Consider the following 23,087-nt stretch of genomic DNA (forward strand, 5'->3'; position numbering starts at 1 on the left):
CTCTGCTCTCTGCACGGTATCCTTGTTTCCATCTTATCTGCCACTTATGCTGGTCAAGGCCAGAGGGCCAGAGGTAGCTGAGGCTTGTTTTTTGTTGCCCAGAGGAGTACTGAATTGTTTTTATATTATTAGAAGATAGCAAAAGGAAGGAAGGAAGGAAGGAAGGAAGGAAGGAAGGAAGGAAGGAAGGAAGGAAGGAAGGAAGGAAGGAAGGGGAAAGGAAATAATATCAAAGACTATGTGATAGAGGTCTTATGAGCTCCACAAAGTCTGAAATATTTGCGATCTAGGTTTCTCAAACAAGAGCTAGAAAAAGCCTGCCGACCCCTGCTGGCCTATGCTCCATCCTCCCACAGTTACCTTACGCTTAAACCCTCTGTTGGTCCCTCTGTCTGTAGAGGATAAACACCAAGCTCCTAAACTTGGCATACAATTAATTCCCTTCAGAATTTGTCTGCAAGCCTCCTTTCCAGGCTTGACTTGCAGCCCCGCCCACTCAACTCCAGCTGTAACAGACTCCTCACCATTCCCAGGACACTCCACCTCCTTCCATCACCGCTGTCCCTCTGCCTGGACTGCCTTTCATCCCTTCTCCACTGCAGTCTCCTGGAGTCGTGAGTCATGTCTCTGCTTATCATGCCTTGGAGTCCCTACCTCTTTCCGAATAACTGCAAGTCCCCCAGCTGTGCTAAGAAGACCCTAAATATCTTTCCACTCGCATGTCCTATTGCTCCCTTTCCCTCTAGCACAACCAAATAATGCCACTCCACACCTGAACTTTTCCTGCTTTTGGTAAGATTCCCTTCTCTTGAGATGTTCTTCTTTTGAGTTTCTATGCATCCAAATGGGACTTGTCCATCCACGTGCTATCTTTGATCCTCCCATCTCTAAGGCATCCCTCTCTTCAGATTCTTTGGACACATCTCCTGACCCTCTCTGAAGACACTTAACACTCTTATTATACTTCCACTCGGGAGTATAATTATTTATGGGAATGTTTTATTAGCTCCACAGATTTTTAAGGTCTATGAAGTGTAGTTATTTCACCTGACATCTCTCTGTGATTGTCCCTCCCCACCAGCACCTACCTTAAAGTCTTTGGTACAGAAGAAACCTGATATACATACCTGTGAAACAAATGCTACTAAATGAAAAGTCTAATTTGGTTGTCTTCATCTAGTCACAGAGACTTTGTACAATACGACACCAATGACAACGTACACACAGTAACTGATGTTTGAACTATTTTAAAAAACCAGCCATGATATTGCTCCATCTGCTTGTGTAATAAGATACAACCTGTTCATGGCTGACACTTAACTAAAAAAGGCTCTGAAGCAAAATGCAATGCTTGATTTTCATTGTGTCCATTTTGAAAGTTTCACGGTTTGGCACAAAGATCTTGAGTTTCCTTAAGTGATGCATTGGGAGGCCAACCAATATTTGTCATGGAGGTACATGGGCTCACACAATGACGGTGACATTTTCCACAAAAATGTGTCATAAAAAAAAAATAGAATAGGCATTTAAAATTTTCCATGGGCTCCAAAAAGTCAGTTCTTTAATTATCACACTTACATTAAAAAGCATATTCTGTCGTTAAAATATTATGTCCTATCACTATAAACATACTCATGGGACAGATTTATCAATAAGAAGGGCAATAATGATAATTAGTTATAGGTACAATATTTAATTATCTCCCAAACATCCAGCAACATGCAAACAAAATGACACCTTTACCTGTAATCAATATAGAGTCTGGAATAAAATATTTCTATTTTTATATCCATATGACAGGATACAAATTATTAACATGGCAATCTTTAGAGATAGCCCTCTCCCTCTTCCCACCCATGAGAATGCTGTCACTGTTGGTCCATTTTTCCCTTCTCCACCCTAACCCTCAACCTCATTTTGTCTTTGCCTGTTCCTAGAATCAGAGACTGGACAGAAAGGAGGGACGTTGAGATGTTCTTTGCTAGAAGGGTTGAGTAGATCCACACACTAACCAGTTGAGAAAGAAGGAGCTCATGGAAGAGAGAGAGTCAAAGCTGTGTGGGACACAGAGAAGGAACTGTGCGCAGTGTGAGATGGTGCTTTGGAGACAGTGATAAGTAGAGGGAGGTGAGGGAAGGAAATCTGAGAAATATGTTTGGGTGGAGATATGCATTGGATTCTTTCTCATATCCTTCTGGGAAAAAACAGCTAAAGAACAGAGTTCCTGTTTATTTGTGTATTTATTTATTCATTCATGGCTGTGATTTTAAACTGTATTTTGTTAAGCGTGACATGGCTTTGGACCTGAACCCCATGTCACATGATTTCATTAGGGTTACACATTACTATTTCTTTCTTTTCTTTTTTTTTAATATATTTTATTGATTTTTTACAGAGAGGAAGAGAGAGGGATAGAGAGTTAGAAACATCGATGAGAGAGAAACATCGATCAGCTGCCTCTTGCACACCCCCTACTGGGGATGTGCCCGCAACCAAGGTACATGCCCTTGACCGGAATCGAACCCGGGACCTTTGAGTCTGCAGGCCGACGCTCTATCCACTGAGCCAAACCGGTTTCGGCACTATTTCTATTTACATGTTATACAGTGTTCTTCCAATATTTCTACATTATGCCATCAAATACAACATCACTTGTTGTATTTGATGGCATATACATCCCCCCTAACCCCCACCCCCTGCCAGCTAAAACATAAGGCTTCAAAGCCACAGATTTTCAGGTTTCTCCAGGGCTTGATCTCACATTGCTTGTCTGCGTTCCCTCTCTTCGCTAGCAAGGGGTACTCGGGTGAACACTGAGAAGCTCTGGCTTAACACAGGGGCAACATTGAGATGTCATGGATGCACATAAGAGAATACTGTTAGACATTCAGAAAACCAACCACACCGGAGGCATGAACGTTTACCTTCAATGTGTTGTTTATGGATAAGCATTTACATTTTGCTCCAGTTCTCAGGCAATAATATTTCAAAGGTAAACTAGGGTGGATACGAAGCAGGAGGAAAAGAAGACTTAATGTTTTAAATTCAGCATTTTGTTTCTCATGCATGCCCACAGCTTTAAAAACTCTTCTGCCTTTACTGCTGCCCAGGAATGAATCCCAAGGACCTCTCACTGAATCGTGCCCTCATCTCCAACCACAAAGAAGGCTCTCCATCCAACCTTCCTGCCCCTTGAGCTTCCCCACCCACAGGGACACTGCTCTCTGTGTAGTGACGAGGGTCCTGTGCTCATCTCATTGAAAACAAGTGAGAAGGGGGTACTACTCAGGGCAGAAGACTTTCTGGGGAACCCCTAAAAGAGATTTTGAAAGAGCCCCATGGACAGAAAAGTCTTTGAAAAGCTGTCTGAAATGTCCTGGAGGAGGATCTGGAGACAGAGCAAAAAGAAAGGGTACAGTGCGAGGGGAGTTTCAGCGATGGGATGACTGAAGTCTGGAAGTATGTTCTTACCAGACAATAATTTAGTTATCGATTTCCAAACGTGGCATACTGATGACAAAAGGATTGGAGTGTATGAAACATGTTTGCATTCCTTCCAATAACCCATAAGCCAGGGAAGAAAAACATTCACTTTGTTCATGAAGAATAAGAAGCCGAGTGGCTCGTTTCGGCAATGGGATGTGAACGAATGGCTGAAATGGCGCTTTGATTTGGGGCCTCCCGGTTTGGTTTACTAGGTTCTTACTCCCCCAGTAGCCCTCTGGTCAACGAGGAGAGCCACTCTGAAGAAGCAGGAACACTGTAATGGGGGATGATCATCCCAGCCGCAGGATCCTGGCAATAGCCAGGTGTGGGCTACAGCGGGCGGCCCCTGGGGAAGACACCGGCCTAGAAACCAGGGCGAGGGAGGGGCGAGAAGCTCTTGGGGCCTGGCATGCTGCAGCACCCCAAAAGATGGGTCTGAGGAGCAGAGGATGCTTGATTCCGCGCCAGTCTCACTCCCCTGGCTCTATGACTTCCAGCTTTAGCAAAAAGAGAGCCGCTATAAGGAGCCCAGGGGGCAGGAGACAGGACACCAGACACAGTAAGTGGATGGGGAGCCAACGGACATGATTCCATTTCAGAACCAAGCCAGGAGCACACAAAACAAGACACTTCCGTAAGGAGGGGAATTCAATCTTTGCTAAAGCCTTTGACTCAGGCGTCTCTCAGCTCACTTCCTTTGACTCACTGTGCTCCGTGGGAGGAGGCACAGGCTGAGCAGCCACATGTAGAGTATAAAATGACGCCCCCACTGCCATTAGTCAGTAAGATGGGAGGTGTCAGAAGGAGGGAGAAACACAGCGGGTCTGAATTCCCATGCAGATGACACCCCACCTTTGGGTCTCACTTTCCCCATTTGCACAATGAAGGGTATCCAGCGTTGATATTCTGTGGTGCCGTGAACAGCACCTGCCCCTGTGCCGGTGATGTGGCAAGTACAATAGGAGGTAGTAGGCAGCCAGAGCATGCAGTGAGAGCATCCCAATATGATACACATTCAGTAGCGGGCGTCACTTCCGGGATGTGGAAGAGAAGCAATGCACATGCTTGGCTTATTGAACGAATACACATATATGTGCAGTCTTGTCCCTTCAGGCAGATGACTATGCATATACACATATGGTCACATCCCTGGAGGCGGGAGATATAAAACTGACTATTGTGACGTCAATAACAATGAAAAACAAGGAAATTAACTCCAAATAGATTCTCCCTTTCATCCCAGATGGTAATCTCTAACTTCATAAGCCAGTAATAAAAAATTTCTTTGAATAATTGTTTTCCCAGGACACCTTAGTAGTATTGGCAAATATGTGATGCTGAACAATAGCAAAAGCCTCTTTCTCAAATCTGATTTTGCTTCCATTTTTTTTTTTTTTTTTTTTTTTTTGGTCAGGAAGGATGGTTTCCAGTCTGAAAAGTGCCAGAACGAGCATTGCTACGCGGGAAGTGAAGGCTGGAAAATAAGGAAGCACCAGGGATATAAATGCTCTCGGTGCTTTGGGCTTGGGCCCCAGCTCCCCTACTCATGGGCTTGTCTCAAGGAGCGTGAGGTGCTGGGGGCAGACACTCGGAAGTTCTGATTTTCAAAAATGAGGAGGGAATTCCACAAACGACATAGAAGTGAGTTTGACACCATGGGGGCTAAATGCAAAGAGCAGAGGCCACCACGAGCCAGCGTGGGCCCACCAGGCAGAAGCTGTGCAGATAAATCCCGTTTTCTTCCTTGTTCCAGGTCTCTAGACAGATTAGGCAAATGCCAGAGAATCAGCACATCTGGATCCTCCTCCAGGCCCTTACATTCCTGTGGACAAGACAGAAACATGGGCCTTGGGTGTTAGGACCACTGCCCAGGGCTTGTTCCTTGTTGAATGATCACACCCCACGGGCGCCGACTTGGAGTTCCCAGGAGCCAGGGGACCCAGGTCTGCTTGCAGGCCTCTGACTTTGGGTCCAACTCTGCAACGTTTTGATCAGTGAAATGATTAAAAATAATGAAGGCTTGCTTTTCAGATTTGAGGTGAGAAGAAAAGTAAGGCTATGAGGTGCCACAATCACAAGCTATAAAGACGCCCACAGAGGTTTTTTTCTGCTTTGAAAACTGTTAAGCCCTTTATTCAAATGGAAACGAATACAGAAACACAATATGTAAACACGAGCGTGGAGGAGCTGCTGTTTAAAATGGGAGCGAACACAGGAGCCCTGACTACCAGATCCCCTACCTGCTCCCCTCCCGCCTTCCACTGAGGCTCCGCGGTGGCCCTGTGAGATCCCCGCACGTTTAAGGGACAATCTAACAGGAAGGAACTTAACCGTCACATCTAATCTACAAAGGGCAGAAAGGTGCATAGCTCATCCTTATTTTTGCCTTTTGAGATTAAGAAATAAAGACGTTTGAGGGTTCTTCTGCGTGTGAGCCGTTGTGGGAAGAGAGAGACTGCAGGTGTCACAAACAGTGACCACACAGGTAAGGAAAGGAGGCTGAGCGGAGGCACATGCGGAATGACTATGAGGCTTTCCTTCAGAACCTGCAGCTGAAAAGCTGTGGTGCCAACTCCAAGGAAGTGAGTCACATGATCGATCTCTGGCCTCAGGTCCTGCTCCGAGGGGGGTCGGCCCCTCCCAGTGTGGGCAGGGCAGCGCAGCTCAGAACACTTCAGGAGGACCAGGGACAGTGCCCGTGTTTAGAGGAGAGGGACAAGGGTGATGGAGGGTGTCTCAAGGCAATCTCAGCATCTAGGGACCAGCTGAGGAGACCTGGCCCCAGGGGATGCAAACTGAGGATCTGGGACAGACAGGAAATGATGGGAAATCAGAACTAGGTTCTGAGAGGCTCCTGGGGGCAGGATGAGAACCAATTGGGGGGGGGAGGGGCAGGGGGAGAAGAGGGCAGACAAATGGTAGCTCCATCAGAGGAAGGACTTCCCACTAATCAGAACCAACTATAGACAGAAGAGGCCACTGGAGGAGACTCAGCTCCAGCCACAGAGGTGAGTGACCAGGGCTGGAGGGCCTCCTGGCAGGGCTGCTACACCCTGACTTTCGTGTTTGATAAGGGATTGGAATAGACGCCTCCTAATTCTGAAGAGCGACGATTCTAAATATATTCTCATTATTCAGAATCCTAAACCTCCCGAACTGCAAATGACAAGATCATTTGTCACAATACTGAGTAATGACAAGTGACATTTACAAAAGTGGCCCTAAGTTTGGGCAATTCTCCACAAGGACATTCCTAAAGCAAGATAGACGATACGTAGGAAAATTCCATGACGACTGTCATTAGCTGGCATGCCATCCATGCTCTGGGTCGTCACCACCAATGATAATGAACCTGACCCTCTCTCTACTCCCAAGCCAGTCTGGACAAAGGAGTGTACCACAGCAAATGTGATTCCTCCTACCCCTCCGCTCACGTGTATTCCCGCAGCAGATGCATTTATGAAAATTAGTCCTTTAAGAAACAAAAGTAGTACATGCAAACTTATTTTTAAAAATATTCAGATAATGTAATATTTTAAAAAAATGCATTTGCTTTTTGGATCACTGTTTTTGCAGAACCTCTACATGTGAAGGATACTAGGCTGTGATGGTAGGTGTATGCCTACACACACAGCACTACAATCACACTAACATACCACTCTTGAATTTAATACTCTTTGACCACCAACACCGTGCAAACCCTCTTTCTGTCTCTTAGTTCCCATGCACTGCCCCCACCCCTTCCACGAGCTGCTCCATCAGTTGGGTCCCACTGCGTGTCCTGTGAGGTGCGGGAACCTGTGGGGAGGGGACAGAGAGCCTTTTACCCGCAACTTGAAACTATCAACACCCACATCTCCAAGAACAAGCGGGAAGGTGGGTGGCTTCTGAACAGTTGTTCCCCGAGTTCATAAACAGAAGTACATGTAAACTTACTTTTCAAAATATTCACCTTGGAGCCTGAGGCACAGCCAGGGATTCCCTTGTAGCACAGCTGCAGGTGCAAGTTCTGGTTTATCCGTCCTGGAACTATCCAGGGAAACATGGACCGGACCTGGGTGTGACCAGACACCACTTCCGATCCCACCCAACCCTAGAATTCTGTGCGTCTGTACGCAAAGTAATATGCTAAGATGTTTACAGACTAAACCCAGTAGATATTTACATGTAATCAGTGCATTGGACAAATAGGTCAATGCTTATTTGCTGGTTCATTTTACCTTTGCATTAAAATAAGGAGGGATTATTTGCTTCGTAAAATATTCAGGTTGGTCCAGATAAAAGAGTTCCTCTGGCTTAAAAGTCCGTGATTGTTTTGTTTCATATCAGGTGTCATTATGTGATTTATTTTCAACATCAACGTACCTAGATTATGGGAAGCTAACATCTGACATCATATTTGAATTCACCCGCATTGTCACTAACTGTGCAACCTTGGCAAAGCACTGTTTCATTTAATTCCTGACACTCGGGGCATTTCTGCACAGAGCAAATAGATTGATAGTCATTGTTCACGCCCTTCTGTTCTGATTGCTGAGGCACATTCACATTGAGCAGAGCAAGGTGTAGCTCTCTCAATACTTATACTCATGGATGTATTACTCTCCAAGATTCACAGTTGGAGAAACATTAGCCAGAAACATATGTCCATTAAATTGCTACTCTCCCTCCCAGTATATCACAGTAGCTAAGAAATAACTCTAGAAATGGAAAGACTTGGGGTTATATGTTCACGAGACTCAAACAGCTCAATTCCCAAAGGATTTTGGCAACATATTCATACATTTTGAAAACACTTTCCACCCAGCTCCCATCACAGCTCATTTGATCGGGTCTATTTCAACATGGAAAATAAAAATCCCTGGAGGCAGAGTACAGATTAACTTTGAGAATAAGGACAGATATAAAAACGCAAACTCGAGACAGACTCTTCTGAAGCAGGAGGGAAAACACTCTATAGCCTCAATATTCTCTCCTATTTGGTTCCTAGTTAGTCATTGGGACCCAATGCCTACCGTGTGCAGCCACTGTAAATTCTGTCTGAGGCTGGGCTGAGGACAAGGTCCCTCTCTGTGAGAATACCTGGGCACCCCTCATTAGTAAAGTGCAGAGAAACGCAAGCCCCAGGGCCAGTCCTGGCATCAAAACCAAATCGCTCCCCAGGACTTACCAGCCGCTCTGCTGGTCCCGTCCTGCCCAGGTGACGGTTCTGCTGTTCGTGAATAGAGGATTGGCAGGTTGGGGAGCTGGGAGGAAATGCAATTTACTGCATCTGGTAGCAGAGAACAGGGAATACAATTAGGCACAGTGTCGGGAGGCCCAATAGGTGCACTGCCGAGACAGCAGCTTGTCTGCCCTACATAATGGAGCTCCGAGGAGGGTGCTGGGTGAGAGGATCAGGGTAAACAAAGAGAAGCATTTGCCCAGTGGCTAGTATTCAGCAGAGTAGCTGAGGCAGGAGGGATCCTGGCCAGAGAGCTCAAGCCCAGGAATGCTCTACGTATTAAAAGAGTCATCGGAAAGCTCTAGATTCTAAGAATACAATGAGTTCAGGGTGGGGGACATGAGATGGGCCGGTGAGAGTCATTTATCAGCTTGCTGGGATTGACCAAATGTGGGCCATCACACTAGCAATGTGCATTCAACAGTAATGAAAAGTAGATCTGGGGCTCATTCCCTGAATTGGAAATACAGCTTGATGTGCCTGATTCATTCAGAAGACCAGTTTTATATGCATTAAAAAAAATTCTAGAATCTATCCCATGTTTTCAGTACTTCAACTGGTGTTGTAGCCAGAAAATCCTAAGTCCAAATAACAACACCCAGGGAGCTCACCAATAGCTCAGTTGCAGGAAATGGTGCAAAAGAGGGAGACCAGTTCTGTTTGGGAAAAAGACCTTGACAAGCCTCTTCAGGGAGGTGAGACCCCGGCAGGCATGAACTTCAGCAGGTGCCAAAGTGTCAGAGGAGAGGGGGAAGCCACTGGGGTGAGACAAGGAGAGGAATCTGTGTGTGCCCCAGAGAGAAGTGGAAAAGTGGAGTGATGTGATTTCTTCCTGTGTCATAACCATATCCCAGACCCTGGGAGGTCAGTCACTTATCAATAATTACATCTGCTCACTGCCTATGCCCACTGAATGTCTCACAATCACCTCAAACTCAACATGTCCAAAAGCAGACACTTATCCTCACGCGTCTGCTGCTTCCCCCCTATTCTGCACCCCCATGCCCTGTGTCCCTGTTGGTTTTAGCAGGCTTCGTTTTTCTTTTTGTAATTTCATGGTGGAGAGGATTGCAAACAGACACTGCATTAGGAGTAGGATTAGTTCAGTTCTATACAGGGTAGACCAACGATTTTCAACCCGTGTGCCACAGGAACTTTTAAATCATGCAATACCTGACTATTTAGACAGGGGCCCGGACCTCTTTTCCCTTAGATTGTCAAATTAAAAAATGGTAACAGCCAACACAACAATAGCCGCCCAGTATGAATGAATCAAAATTATACCTATATTTTTTGTCAGACTGGCAAAAAATATGCAGAATTTTAGTAATTAGTGTGTGTGTGCCATGAGATGAGAAAGGTCGAAACTCACTGATCTAACTCATGTGTGAGTCTGACAATCCCGAATGTATGGATATTGGACCACTTGGTTCTTAGTGCAAAGAACACACTCTGTGAGTGAGGATGGAGGGGAGTTTCTCTGAATGGGTTTTTCCACATCAACCACTTGGGGAGAAGGAACAGGAAATCCAGAATATGCAGACCTGAGATTAGAGTGAGGCTCAGGTTACTGGCTCTCTCTGGGGCCTATGAATGCTGGAGCTTGGACCCTGGGCCAGGCAGACATGGTTGAAGAGCCTTTATTGCAAGGAAGGAAGTTGAGCCATTGAGATGACAGTGAGCTGGGAGATGGCCATAAAGCCACCTGGGGTACCCCATGAATATGGGCTTGGATTTGAGCCTGGCCTCTGGGGGTAGCCATATGTCTGAAGTTGCACATTATTTTCTGTTGAACTGCCCTGCCAGTATTCCTCAACTTGGGTTGCAGACCTTACTCTCACTGTGGGGAGCTGTGGGAAGGGTCTGGGCCCCAAACCAGCGCAAGGCAGGACCAAGGAGAGCAGCAGCTGGTCCTGACTGGGTAGGGTAGATTGCTAACCTGATCCATGGGAAGAATGGAGCAGCAATCTGGGGCGAGAGGGCCAATTTAGGGCACAAGAGATGACCAGAGCAGATCTATAGAACTTGTGATTTCCAGAACTCTGTAGATTGGGATCTCAGTAAATCTGACTTCCTGCATTTAAATGAGGTGCAGGCTCAAGACATTAAGACCAGGTGAGAACTCATGAACTGGTCAAACATCAGTCTCATACAGCAAGGGCTGAGGTGGGGCCAGGGCATGCTTCTCTTGCCAGTTCCCATCCAAGGTTTCATAGCAGCTCTTCCATGGGTTAAAAAAACATACTGTATGCAATTTATAGTTACACAAGACCCGGTGTCTACTTAAGGCAGTAAAAACCACTCACCCAATTGATGAAGATGCCGCTGTATAACAAGTGTGCAGATGAGGTGGGGGAGGAAGTCAGGAGGGTTCAGAATGTATATGGCTGGGAATTTCTACTCATGACTGGAATACATTGCTCTTGACTACCAGGGCTACCGTGTGGTCAAAGCCATTGGTGGTCCAGAGGTACAGAACCCTCATTTCCTCTGGCATGCACAGTGGGGGCAGGCATAGGGGAAGAGGGGTCATGACACCCGCGAACACCCGCAGCCATCTCCTTGGCACCTCATTCCGCTCGGGCTGCTCTTGCTAATTATCTGTGGTCCTTGTACAGTTAGTTATATAATCTGGTTGGCCTTGGATTCCGCAACCAGTTTCAGAAGTTGGGTATTTTTATTAAGGTATTATTAGTCTCCAATCATCTTGTGTTAGTTCTTAAGTAACAGCAGTTGATGGGTTCTAAGACGGTCTTGGTAACTCTGAAGTCAAAGGGGCCTTGGGAATGAAAGACTGAGAAAACAATCAGGCGCTTCACAATCCCTCCCCTGGACGTGCTCCAGTTTTTACCCTCAGACCACAGAGTGACCTAAACGTTGGCCACATTCTTGGAAGGATGTGTTTCCTCCTTCAGACTTTTCTTTGCCAGTAGACGTGTTGTGATAGAAAGTACTCCTAATCCCTGACTAAGTTAGAACCAGAGGTGGCAGGAACCATAAATCAGGGTGACAGGTAAGACCACAAAACCCAGGGTGACAGGTAAGGCCATTTATTGGGATACCTAAGACTTCACATCCTCTTACTTCTGAGGTCACCAATCTTGTCAAAAAGCAACAGAGGACAGAGTCCTAAAGGCAATTTCTCTGCAAGCTCTCAGGTTTCTCACCCCTCTTGGAACTGCTTGGGTGAACAGATGACCAGAGTGGGAAGTAGTGCAGGAGGGAACGAGAGAAGTTCAGAGTGAGAATGAAAGAGACAGTGGCAAGAGTGTATAATGAGGTTTCATTTTTGCTTATTAACATGTCATGGAACATGTGGGTCTCTGTGGCCCACACAGACTTCCAGGGACATGACATGCAGGCTCCTCCCCTTCCCTAATTAGAGAGAGAATTCCAGGAAAGGTCCTGGTTTGAGGTGAGAGAGAGAGAGAGAGAGAGAGAGAGAGAGAGAGAGAGAGAGAGAGAAAGTGAAGACATAAAAGGCCAGTTGTACATCCTTCTGGTATGTGGGTGTCTGGGGGTCAATGTCCCAAGCCCCATCCCAGCTGACACTTACTGCACTCCTGCTGGCCATATACTCTGCCTCTGTTCTACCCTGGCACCCGGGAACCACTGTCTTTCTCACACTGCCCTGCAATCCCCCCAAACAGGAAAGGTCACATCCTCAGACCATGCTCTACCTCCAAAGCACAGAACAAGAGCCCTGATTTGGCCACACCCTAGAGAAGGTTCTAGAACTGTCATAGGTACTCATCCTGGAGTCTCTGCTGGCTCAGCCCTGACCTGTCTCTGCCACATGCACTGTGAGGGTGAGATTTAATTTAATACCTTCCCAAAGATCACCTGGCTAGCCAGAATCCAGGTCCTCTGCCTTTCACTTGCTTGGAGAGGAGGGGGGAACCAAAAACACAATACATTTTGTTTCTGAAGTCAGAATTATCCTTAGTGTAAGATTCTTTGCTCATCCAGAGAAATACATTACCCATCCCTTTTCCCATACATTTCCAGGTGACATTGGGCAAACACTGATGCCAACTCCTATTCTGGCTCCTGATTCTCTTCCTAGTGTAGAGGTTGACTCTATAAGAACCAGATGAGAGATCAACCAAAGAACTTGTATGCATGCATATGAGCAAAACCAATCGACACAGACGGTAGGGGGGTGAGGGCTTGTGCTTGGGGGTGGGGGTGGCAGGGGAGAGGTCAATGGGGGAAAAAGTAGACTCATGTAATACTTTCACCAGTAAAGAATTAAAAAAAAAAAAAACACAAAACGAACCAGATGAGCAGATGGATCTGATCCTTCCACAAGTCCCACAATTCGAAGCAGGTCTAGCTGAGGGCCAGAGTGAAAGTGGGAATCGAGTGGGTTTCCTAAGTTCATAGCTAACGATTTGGGGAGCCAGGTTAAGAATGAGAAGCTCACAATCCCAAGTTCATCTACATGGCCCTAGGGAAGGAGAGCGGAGGCAGGGGCAAGGAAGGGAAAAAAGAGCAGGAGAAGGCCTCCTCCTGCCCCGATGGGGAGGGCCCTGCTCCCACACCTCATGTCTCCCCCTCTTCCTGGCCCCAGGGAGAAGAGTTCTGCCCAACCCCGCCTCCCTGGAAGGCTGCAGAAACTGCAGTTGCCGAATCAAAGAAAAACCAGAGGCCTTCGAAAGGTTTCCTAAACACCAGGTAACAGCCTTCGATGTGCAATGGGTGGTGACCTGGAGACCTACCCACCAGCACAAATGAGCTCCCTCCTGCCTGAGATCTGGTCCTGATGTTAACACTCTTTGCCGAGCATCTTTCAAGAAAAGTCCGAGCAGTGAACTCTGAGGAACGAATGGGAAGGAGAGCCAGGCCAGCTGTATAAGCTAGAAACAGCGAATCAAGAGACAGTCCCCGAAGAAGGCAGAGAAGGCTCCGGACGTGGGCCTCCTCGGCACCCTGGGAAAGGTGCCACTCTCTTTCTGATGCCCTTACACACCAACACGCCACGTCTCCTGGGAGCCTGTGTTAATGAAGCTAAGCTGACCAGGAAGGAAACATTTGTCCACAGACGGGGCAGAGAGCGCTCACACTTACCTCCATCCGCACTGGAGAAGCTCTGTGGAAACAAAAGCAGGGCAGAGCGTTAGTTACTACACATGCGAGGACATAACCCCTCCTTCATGTAACCCGTCTTTCTCCCCCAGGCCAGGCCCAGATTTTGACTGTGATGGGCAAACCCAATGCTCTCTGCTCTTCTGGGAAATGTGTTTGGGATCCTGAAATTTAAGGGAAAGGTTTACCATCCCCAACATCTACCGAATTCCTCCCAGTCAAGATTTCTTTCGATTATCCAGCCAATACCCTTGGTTGTATTGAAGAAGTAATATCAGAAAATCCAATCGGAAAATTAATTTGTTTAGATTGCTTTCCTGTGGCCAAGGGGTGCCTGAGGAACCGGGGTTACGGAAAGGAGAGAAGGTCCGGAGACAGTCAGAGCCTCCTGGCTCTCTGGATTCTCACCTCCTTGCTGCACGGCACGGACTGTTTTCATATACAGTGACATTTCATGTATTTACGCTTTGTTTTCCCAACTCATGTCTACTGGGTATGGTTTTGCCTCTGGCCTTTTTATAAAGGAAAGACTTAAACTAAAGCCATGGGAGCATGTTTAATCTGCTTCATAAGAACTGGTTTTAGGATTCTAGAGTCCAACATTAGATGACTTCCCAGGCATTAGACGTACGGAGAGTAGGGAGATGGGTTTAATATTGAATGAGTCTCCCTGCCTCCTCGGCAGGCCAGGTGGTCCCAGAAGACAGGCCACCCTCAGCGTCAGAGCGGGCCCTGTCCTCGCACATCTGGCCCTCGTGTCCAGAGTGTGGGGCTCAGCCTCCTCATCAGCACCAACTGGCCTTTTCTCCAATTGGCAGCGTTTCCCTGGAGCTCACTTCCCCGCGGCTAGAGTTTAGAGAAATCGCATGTTTCCTTCACCTTCTGAAAGTCCTTGAAGGATTTTTCCGTCTCCTTTAGTTTCTCTAGGATGATTTGCTCTTTGGCGGATATCTGGGACTCTTCACTTTCTAGCGCTTGGATTTCCTGCTCCAGCCTGGAAAACACACAAACAGAGGACTGGGGTTACTTTATTGTCCTGCCACCCCAGGGCCAGAGAGCAGCTCCTTCCTGGGGGGGAGAGGGCATCCTGCCAGTCCCCGTTTTACCTTGCGCTGAGGTCCCAGGCCAAGGTTTTACATCACAGAGCATCCTGTGTTTTCAGCGTTGCCACTGAGCAGACGGTGGCCAAAGGAAAACAACCCAGAGCTGCTGTCGCTAATTCACGGCCACCACTTTGCAAAAACGCTTTGCCATACGCTCAACACCCACGTTCTTCATTTGGAGGTAGATATTTTTACATAGCAGAGGACATAATAGCTGGAGGCTAAGAGCTTCATATTCTCCCAGTCATCTCGGAGTAATTGCTCTCCTATCAGGTTAGCCAAAGTGTGAAGAGCCAATTTTACTCTGCCGGGCTGGTGTGGCTCCGTGGTTGAGCATCAACCCATGAACCAAGAGGTCACCGGTTTGATTCTCAGTCAGGGCACATGCCTGGATTGTGGGCTCGATCCCCAGTAGGGGGCATGTGGGAGGCAGCTGATCCATGTTTCTCTCTCATCTTTATTTCTATCTCTCTATCCCTCTCCCTTCCTCTCTCTCTAAAAACCAATAAAAACATATAAAAATTTTAAAAATAATAAAAATGAAAGAAAGAGCCAGTCTTACTCAAAGGAAATAAGTTGCCAAGAAATGGTTGGTGGCCAGGACCCTGGAGAGCCTGCGGTCATCTCCCTCTACCATCCAAAAGAGAGGAGATGAATTGGACTGATACAGTAATCCCTACTCTTCTGGAACTCCCCTCAGTTTTCACAGCCATCCTATATATATTTCCTGAAAGGGAAATTTCAGCACTGCCTGGAGACTCTGGGAATATTCCAGAACAGCAGAGACAGTTATGATTGGGGGAAGTCTCAGCAGCTGTATTCTTTCAATGAAATGACCGTAATACATTAACTTTTATTGAGCAGTAAGTATTGAGCCAGGAATTGAGCTAAGAATTCACATGGCTTATTTTATTTCACCTTCCCAATGACCCTGGGAGTCAGGAATCCCCATTTTACCGATGAGATCATTAAGGCTTGACAAGGGACTAGTTTGCTATTGCACAGCCTCAAAGCAGGATTCAAGCCGGGATGTCTGACTCTAGACCCTGCTCCTGACCATTGTGCCAAACTCTTACCAGGTGGGCTCTACAGTATTTCCCGTTTTCCTGCCTGTTAATTAACCCTGTGCACTCGCTTGCTTTTTTCTCGATTCCTTTATTCTAATGCTAACCGTGTGGAGTCACACTTGACATCCGAGTGCAAAAGGTTAAGCATTGAGTATATTGGCATACTGGGATGGCACCGTTGTGCCGTAATGCCTTTGGGGTTATGAGGGATGGATGTCCCCGCTCAAAGGACTGTAGACTATTGTGCTTCCTGAATTATTTGGTCTGAATTTATTTGTTCACTCATTCATTCAATTTTGCTTTTGGTCTCTTTCCCCTCTGTCATGCTAGGAGCTTTGCTGCGGGTCTGTGCCTGCCTATACTAGTCCTCTCTCTTCTCCTCCTCCCCTCCCATCTTCTCATCTGCTGCTGGGAACAGGCTAACCAAGTCTGTTAGACTAAGACCGAAATAGTTCAGAGTGAGGTCTTCTGAGGGCTGAGGAACACCAAGACACAGGCATGGATTTATCTGGGGATGCACTGTACCCCGCTGAGGCCTTTTCTGTTTCTTTCCTAGGCATCAGAAAGAGAGCCTCTGGATGGATGACATTTTGTGTGCACGGGAGGCAACCAATGGATGTTTCTCTCTCATATCGATGTTTCTCTCTCTAAAAATTAAAAAAAAATTTCTTAAAAGAAAAAAATGGGCTATTTAAATTTTGTTTAACATGTTCCCAACTAAAAAAAATAATGTATTCTTTAAGCAGAATAAAAACAATAAGTTGCTTTTTAAAAATGCCTTGCCCTGGCTGGCATGGTTCAGTGATTAGAGCATTGGCCTGAGAACAGGAGGATTTGGGGTTTGATTCCCGGTCAAGGGCATGTAACTGAGTTGCAGGTTCAACCCCTCCATCCCCCAGTGGGGAGTGGGTAGGGGAGGCAACCAATGATGTGTCTCTCTCACATGATGTTTCTCTCTCCTCTCTCACTCTCTCTCCCCCACCCCCTCCCCTTCCACTCTCTCTAGAAAACAATGTGGGGAAAATATCCTCACTCCTTGGGTGAGGATTAAAAAATAAAAAATTAGAAGAAATTTTAAATGCCTCCTTTGGCCTGCTGCTGAGAAGGCAGCCTTTCTCCGGCTACGGCCCGGGGAAGGAGCCAGGGCCTCCGCTGCTCATATGACAAGTGAGGGGTTAAAGGGTAACTCCATCGATTTGCAGGCAATTCTACCAATATTTATGGAGGTTGTCTGGCTGGACTTGGAGGTAGGCATTACAGGGGATTCTAAAATAAACAAGATCATGTCAAAAATGGCTGACTTAAAAAAAAAATGCTAACTCCAAATAACTTGCTTCTGCCGGTGAAGCGGCCCGAGTGGTTAAGAATTCTCGGTGACCTGATGCCCACTGGCTGCCGACTGTCTCTGCAGCCTGGCCCTGGCACTATGAGTTTCAGGGCTCTCAGCTATATAGTTCAGGTGCTGAAGATTTAGGTCATGATAGTGGGTAACTGAGAAGGAACAGGGAGGGAGAGAGAGAGAGAGAGAGAGAGAGAGAAAGCAACGAAACTAGACTTTTGAGATAAGAACAACTAAGTTTCACCCGAAGGAAATGAATGCGGGAAATGGTCAGCGTATGTAAGTCTAAGCAAGTCAGACCAAGTAGCAAATTTCTCTGTAAATGCACATGGGGGTTTGGGCCCGGTCCTCGGGGCGCTGGGTGGCCCAGGCCGCTGTTTTTCTTTGGGAAAACTGAGTCCTTGGGGCCGAGGGGCATTCTGAGAAACAGTGTTAGGGGTTAATAAGAGTCATCCCAGCTGGGCTAGAAATGCCACTGTTTCGTAGTTTCACGACTGAAATCGAATGCAGTCTTCCCTGGAGGAGCCAAGTAGGATATTGCCGAGCTAAAAATAAAGAACGGGCAGGAAGTGTAATTTATACACAAGCTTTAGGCTGAGACAGGTGCACATAACAGCCTCCGACCAGCTCGCTCAGTTTCTTCGGAGCGAAAAGCAGACTGTAATAGGCGGTCAGGAAAGGTGACACAGTGCAGCTGTGTAGGTTTAATTTACTGGGGATGAAGTTGCAATCATGGCCGAACGGTCTTATAAAGTCTCCCTAAACCCAAACAGACCTTCCGCACAGGAAATACAAAGAGTCTATGGCTCTGGGAAGAGCATCGATCATTCTCTCATTTCAAAATCCATGTATGCATTCATCCATCCAACTGCTTGCAAACACCTCTCTCTATCAGTCCCTGGGTTGAGCAGCTCAATCAGCCACAGTGTCTGTGCTTGAGCATTCTCGGTCAAGTGAGGAGAACAGCCAGGTAAACACATACGTTATATGACAACCCAAACACGGCCATCATAAAGGAAAGAGCGATGTGTTGTGGAAGTGTCAGCTCTGCCTAGGAGTGTGGCAGGACTCCAGCCAATTTGCCTGCCTGCCCAGTATCCTCCCTTTCCTCCATGCTAACAGAATCCGCATTTTGTTGGGGGTGGCAATGTGCTGAGTCGAAAATGTACCCATCCCAGCTTCCACTGCAGAGAAGGGTGGCCACAGGGCAGCTCTGACCAATGAGATGTAAGTAAAAACTGTTGGGGGAGACTTCTGGGAAAGCTCCTTAAAAGGAGGAGGGCTGATGTCTGTGGCCTATGGTGCTTTGTCCTTCCCCTTCTTCCTGCCTGCAGGGACCTGGTGCGAGAGCGATGTATTAGTTTCCAATTGCTGCTATAACAACGGCCACAAGCGTAGGGGCTTACAACAATATGAACTTACTATCTTCCATGGGTCAGAAGACTGACATGGGTGTCACCAGACTATAATCAAGGAGTTGGTAGAGTTGTGTTCCCTTTTGAAGGCTCTAGGAGAGAATCGGTCTCCTTGCTTTTCTAGCTCCCAGAGGCCACCCACGTTCTTTGCCTCATGGTCCCCCTTCCTCCATATTCAAGGCCAGGAATGATGTAACTCTCTACCCGTTCTCCCCCAGTCCCATCTCCCTCTGACTCTTCTGTGGCCTCCCTCTTCCACTTGGAATGATCCTTATAATCACATTGGGCCGACCCAGATAATCCAGGGCAACAATCTCCCTGTTTTGAAGTCAGCTATTTGGATTCCATCTATAACTTTAATTCCCCTTTGCCAGTATTCACAGCCTCTGGGGATTAGGATGTAGACATCTTTGGGGTCCATTACTCTGCCTGCCACAGGGAATATGATGCTGAAGGTGGAGCAGTGAGCTTGTGTCCACAGCGGCAAGAGTACACGAAGCATGGCTGAGTGCGCAGGAGGAGAGCAACTGTCTGGGGTCTGGATGGCTTCCTGGAGGGACTGTACCCGCTCTGGATCGTGGGCTCCCGATTTCTTGTTATGAATTTAAGCTGCTGTTGTGATCACAGGTGAATCCAATTTCTAACTGATACAAGGGGGCGAGAAGAATGTGACTGAGTAGGTTGTATGTTAGCGGGGCCATTCTCTGACCCCTCATTGCATTACTTGAATACTTAACCTTCTCTCTTTCTCATTATATCTCTCTATCTCTGTCTTAGTACCTCTGTTTCTATATTCCAGGTAAAGTATTTGGGAAGAATAATGTTTGTTTTCACAGAAATAGATGCTACAAAAGTCACTTTCCATATTTCAGGAAGACAGTGCGTTTGTTTCTATGGTGCTCCCAAAATATTTTTCATTTGTGATTCCACTTGCAAGGAAACAGCTTCCGTTTATTTAGATGAGTGTATCTGGAATCACCGCAGATCGCTGGGTATCTTACTGTGAGAAAAGGTTACCGGCCCTTAAGTAAACAGAGGATTTCCACTTCTCCTTAGGGAAGAATAGGACCTTCCTTGACGGTAAGGTATCAGTGGAAACTCAAGCTCATTTCATTTCTTTTCCACGTCATCACTGACAGAAATGTGGCCCGAGAACAGTCCCTTCAAGATTTACTAAAATACAGCTCATTTCCTTTCCCTGGTCTCCACCACCTCCTTCCCGAATTTCACCCAACTGCTCCGGCTGGAAGTTCACACCCTCCACGCGCTGCTCTAACCCCGTCCCAGCCCTACACCTTCCCCTGTGTTCCAGCCAAAACAGATTACTCGTGCTCCGTGAGAAAACCAGGACTGCCTGCCCACTGCCAGCTCCATCTACCGAAAATACACCTAATAACAAAGACCAAACCCAGCTCTGTCTCTTTAGTAAAACGGTTTCCCTTAAGTCCCCTCAACCTAATGTGTTCAGTCCCCATCCAAATCCCACAGCATCTTCAGCCTCTTGGCACCTGGGACACCCCACCTGGCATCAGAGAATTGGAAATGTGTTTATCCCCCCACAACCTGTACTACCTCTCGCCCAAGTACAGGCTCATCGAGAGACAGATAAAATACTGTATTTTATTCCCTGTACCTCAGATTCCGCCCTGTACATATTTGTTAAAAGAATGAAAAGCAAGGTAAAGCAAGAACACACGTTTAAAGGATTCTATCGTGAAACTAGCTTGGAAGTGGCGATATTAAGTAGATTTTTTCTAATCTTGGCTTGGTTTTGCTAATTTCCCTTAAAATATACTAATTTATATACCTCTTGAGAAAAAAAGACATTGATATTAGATTGATTTATTGCTTTATCTAAATATACAGCTGGGACATAGTAACATTTTTCATTAATAATGTTGGTTTAATCAAATTTAATCCTGAATATAGATGAATGAAAATTTCTCTCTCCATAAATTTTCCTTCGCCCCTGGCAACCAGCCTCCCTCCTTCTCTTGTGTATTTATTCCATCTGGAATCACGTGGCTCAGAATCTGGGCAGGTTGATTTCTGCTACGGAAATGATTTCCGAGCTCACACTGAGCATTAATTCCTTGAGTGTAATTCTTGTTTGAGTTGGTTTCATCAGAAATAAAGAGTTTTGATTACATGAAAGTGAGATGATCTCCTTTAAACAGTACACTTCTCAGTAGCTTAAACTCTTCCCAAGAAATGTCTCTTCATAGGAAGAGAAAGTCTCATCCAGCCTTCTTACCTCCAGCCTCCGACTCAGGCACGCTTCTGAAGGCCAACGCCTCCACCTGTGCGCCTGGCCTTGTGCAGATTCCTCTGGGATGGCACTCTATCAATCCCCCCCTTTCCCCTGTAGCTTCAACCTTTCCCCAAGATGCCTCCTTCCTTTTAGTCCATAAAAAGAATCAATTCCCTCACACTAAAAATAGGTGAACTTCTCTTGAACCTGCATCCTGTTCAAGTTACTGGTGAATCTCTCTTCCAGATTTCCCCAACAGCACTTGCCTCTTGCTGTCTCAACATCCTCACATCCCAACCGCCCCTCAGCTTATTCCACTCTGCCTTCTGCCCCGCCACTCTGGTGTATATGGTCTTGTTAAAGTCCACACGTGCCAAATCTAATGGAGACCCTTCGGTGTGAATCAGTTGACTTCATTTTTAAGCACTCCTTCTCTGCCTTGGAGCCCATGACACCATATTCTCCACATGGGCTTCTCTTCTATCATTTCATCAAATGTTCATTTGGTTCCCTGTTCTCCTCCTCCTCTTCCTCTTCCTCCTCCTCCTCCTTCTCCTCCTCCTCCTCCTCCTTCTTCTTTTGTTAATCCTCACCCAAGTATATTTTTCCCATTGATTTTTTTTAAGAGAGTGAAAGGGAAGAAGTGGGGAGAGAGAGAAAAAGAGAAACATTGCCACAAAAGAGACACACTGATTGGTTGCCTCCTGCATGTTGCCTCCTACTGGGGCCAGGGATGGAACCTGCAACCCAGGTATGTGCTCTTGACTGGGAATCAAACCCATGATCCTTCAGTGTGTGGGCCGATGCTCTAACCACTGAGCAACCAGCCAGGGCTGTTTACTTCTTGTTCCACACTCTATCCCTGGAAAATCATGCCCAGGCTTGTGCTTTTATTCCCACCTACATGTGGACATCTATCCAATCTATATATTCAAATTCTTCCCTGAACTCCAGCTCCTATATACAATTGTATTTTCAATATCACCCCCTGAATGCTCCACAGATATATCAAACCCAACATATGCAAGACCAAACTCATCTTTCTGCATAAAGCTGTTCCCCCCTCTGGCATTCTTTACCTCCGTTTTTGATCCCATTGCCAATCCATTCTACTTCAGATGGAAACAGGGTTGTCACCTTGAACTCCCACTCGCTCCTCTCTGATAATCACCACACACCTGTATTAGCCGCCAAGTCCTGCCAAGTTGCCCACAGATTTCTTTCACATCTCTTCCTCTTCAGCCCTGCATGGGCTCTCTCCTTCTTTCTCCTAAATGCCTACATCGACCTTCTAATCAATTGCTTGCTCTACCTCTACCCAGACTATCACCCTCAAACCCAGATTGTGCCTAGACAGACCACAATTGCACCCGCCTGCTGAAAACCCTTCACAGACTCTATGCCTTAAACTCCTTAATCTGACACACTTTCAGCTTCTCACTTGCCTCCAGGAACAATGAGTTCCTTGTAGGTCCTGCACATAGAGTGCTCTTTCTTGCCTCACTGCCTTTGCTCATACTACCCCCTCTGCCTGGATGGCCCTGGCTCCCTCTCTTTCCCTCCTCCTAACTATTACTCACTCTTTAAGAATCTGCTTAGGTACTGTCTCTTTCTGGAAGTCATCCCTGAGACCTTGCCCTTCCTCCTTGCTGCCATATCTCCTGGATATATTTCATCACCAATTTTATCCCATTGTATTTCAATCACTTGTTTATGGATTTGGGGTTCCCTCCCCACATCCCATTTGCAAAGCTCTTAAGGTTAATGGCCATCTCTTCTTTATCTTTCTTTGAAATAAAAAGCATCTACCTAGCTTGCTTCTAGCAAGGTACCCTGCTCAGTTAAAGTTCCCAAGAAGTGTTGGTTGAGTCAGTGACTGATTGAATAAATGCATATATTGTTTCTCAGCTGGAAGTAGCCTCAAGACAGACCCTTTGACACAATTCTTTCAGTCAAATATGATTCATAAAGAACAACAAATTCAAATGAATGGCAATTAATGAACTTAGTAAAAAAGAAACGTGTATCACTTCCTTTCTTGCAGATCAGATAAGGTCGAAGGTAACTGCTCTGTTTTCTAGGTTTTTCATTCTTTCCCCCAAATATCTCCAATA

At 46.4% G+C, this 23,087-nt stretch overlaps 1 protein-coding gene across 7 annotated transcripts in view; it reads right to left on the reverse strand.

Moving 5' to 3' along the window:
• PALM2AKAP2 (PALM2 and AKAP2 fusion) overlaps positions 1 to 23,087 on the reverse strand; it is a 445,326-nt gene that overhangs the window by 160,823 nt on the left and 261,416 nt on the right. For 4 of the 7 annotated variants that reach the window (XM_079790534.1, XM_079790538.1, XM_079790537.1 and 1 more), the window contains 3 exons: positions 14,678 to 14,792; positions 13,781 to 13,802; positions 8,657 to 8,758 (listed from right to left, as the gene is read on the reverse strand). In XM_079790534.1, coding sequence (XP_079646660.1) covers positions 8,657 to 8,758; positions 13,781 to 13,802; positions 14,678 to 14,792 — 239 coding nt within the window. The remainder of the gene's footprint in view (positions 1 to 8,656; positions 8,759 to 13,780; positions 13,803 to 14,677; positions 14,793 to 23,087) is intronic. The other 3 variants (XM_079790539.1, XM_079790536.1, XM_079790535.1) reach the window with 1 other exon arrangement.

The sequence above is a fragment of the Cnephaeus nilssonii genome (assembly GCF_951640355.1).
Source record: "Cnephaeus nilssonii genome assembly, chromosome: 14".
Classification (NCBI taxonomy): Eukaryota; Metazoa; Chordata; class Mammalia; order Chiroptera; family Vespertilionidae; genus Cnephaeus; species Cnephaeus nilssonii.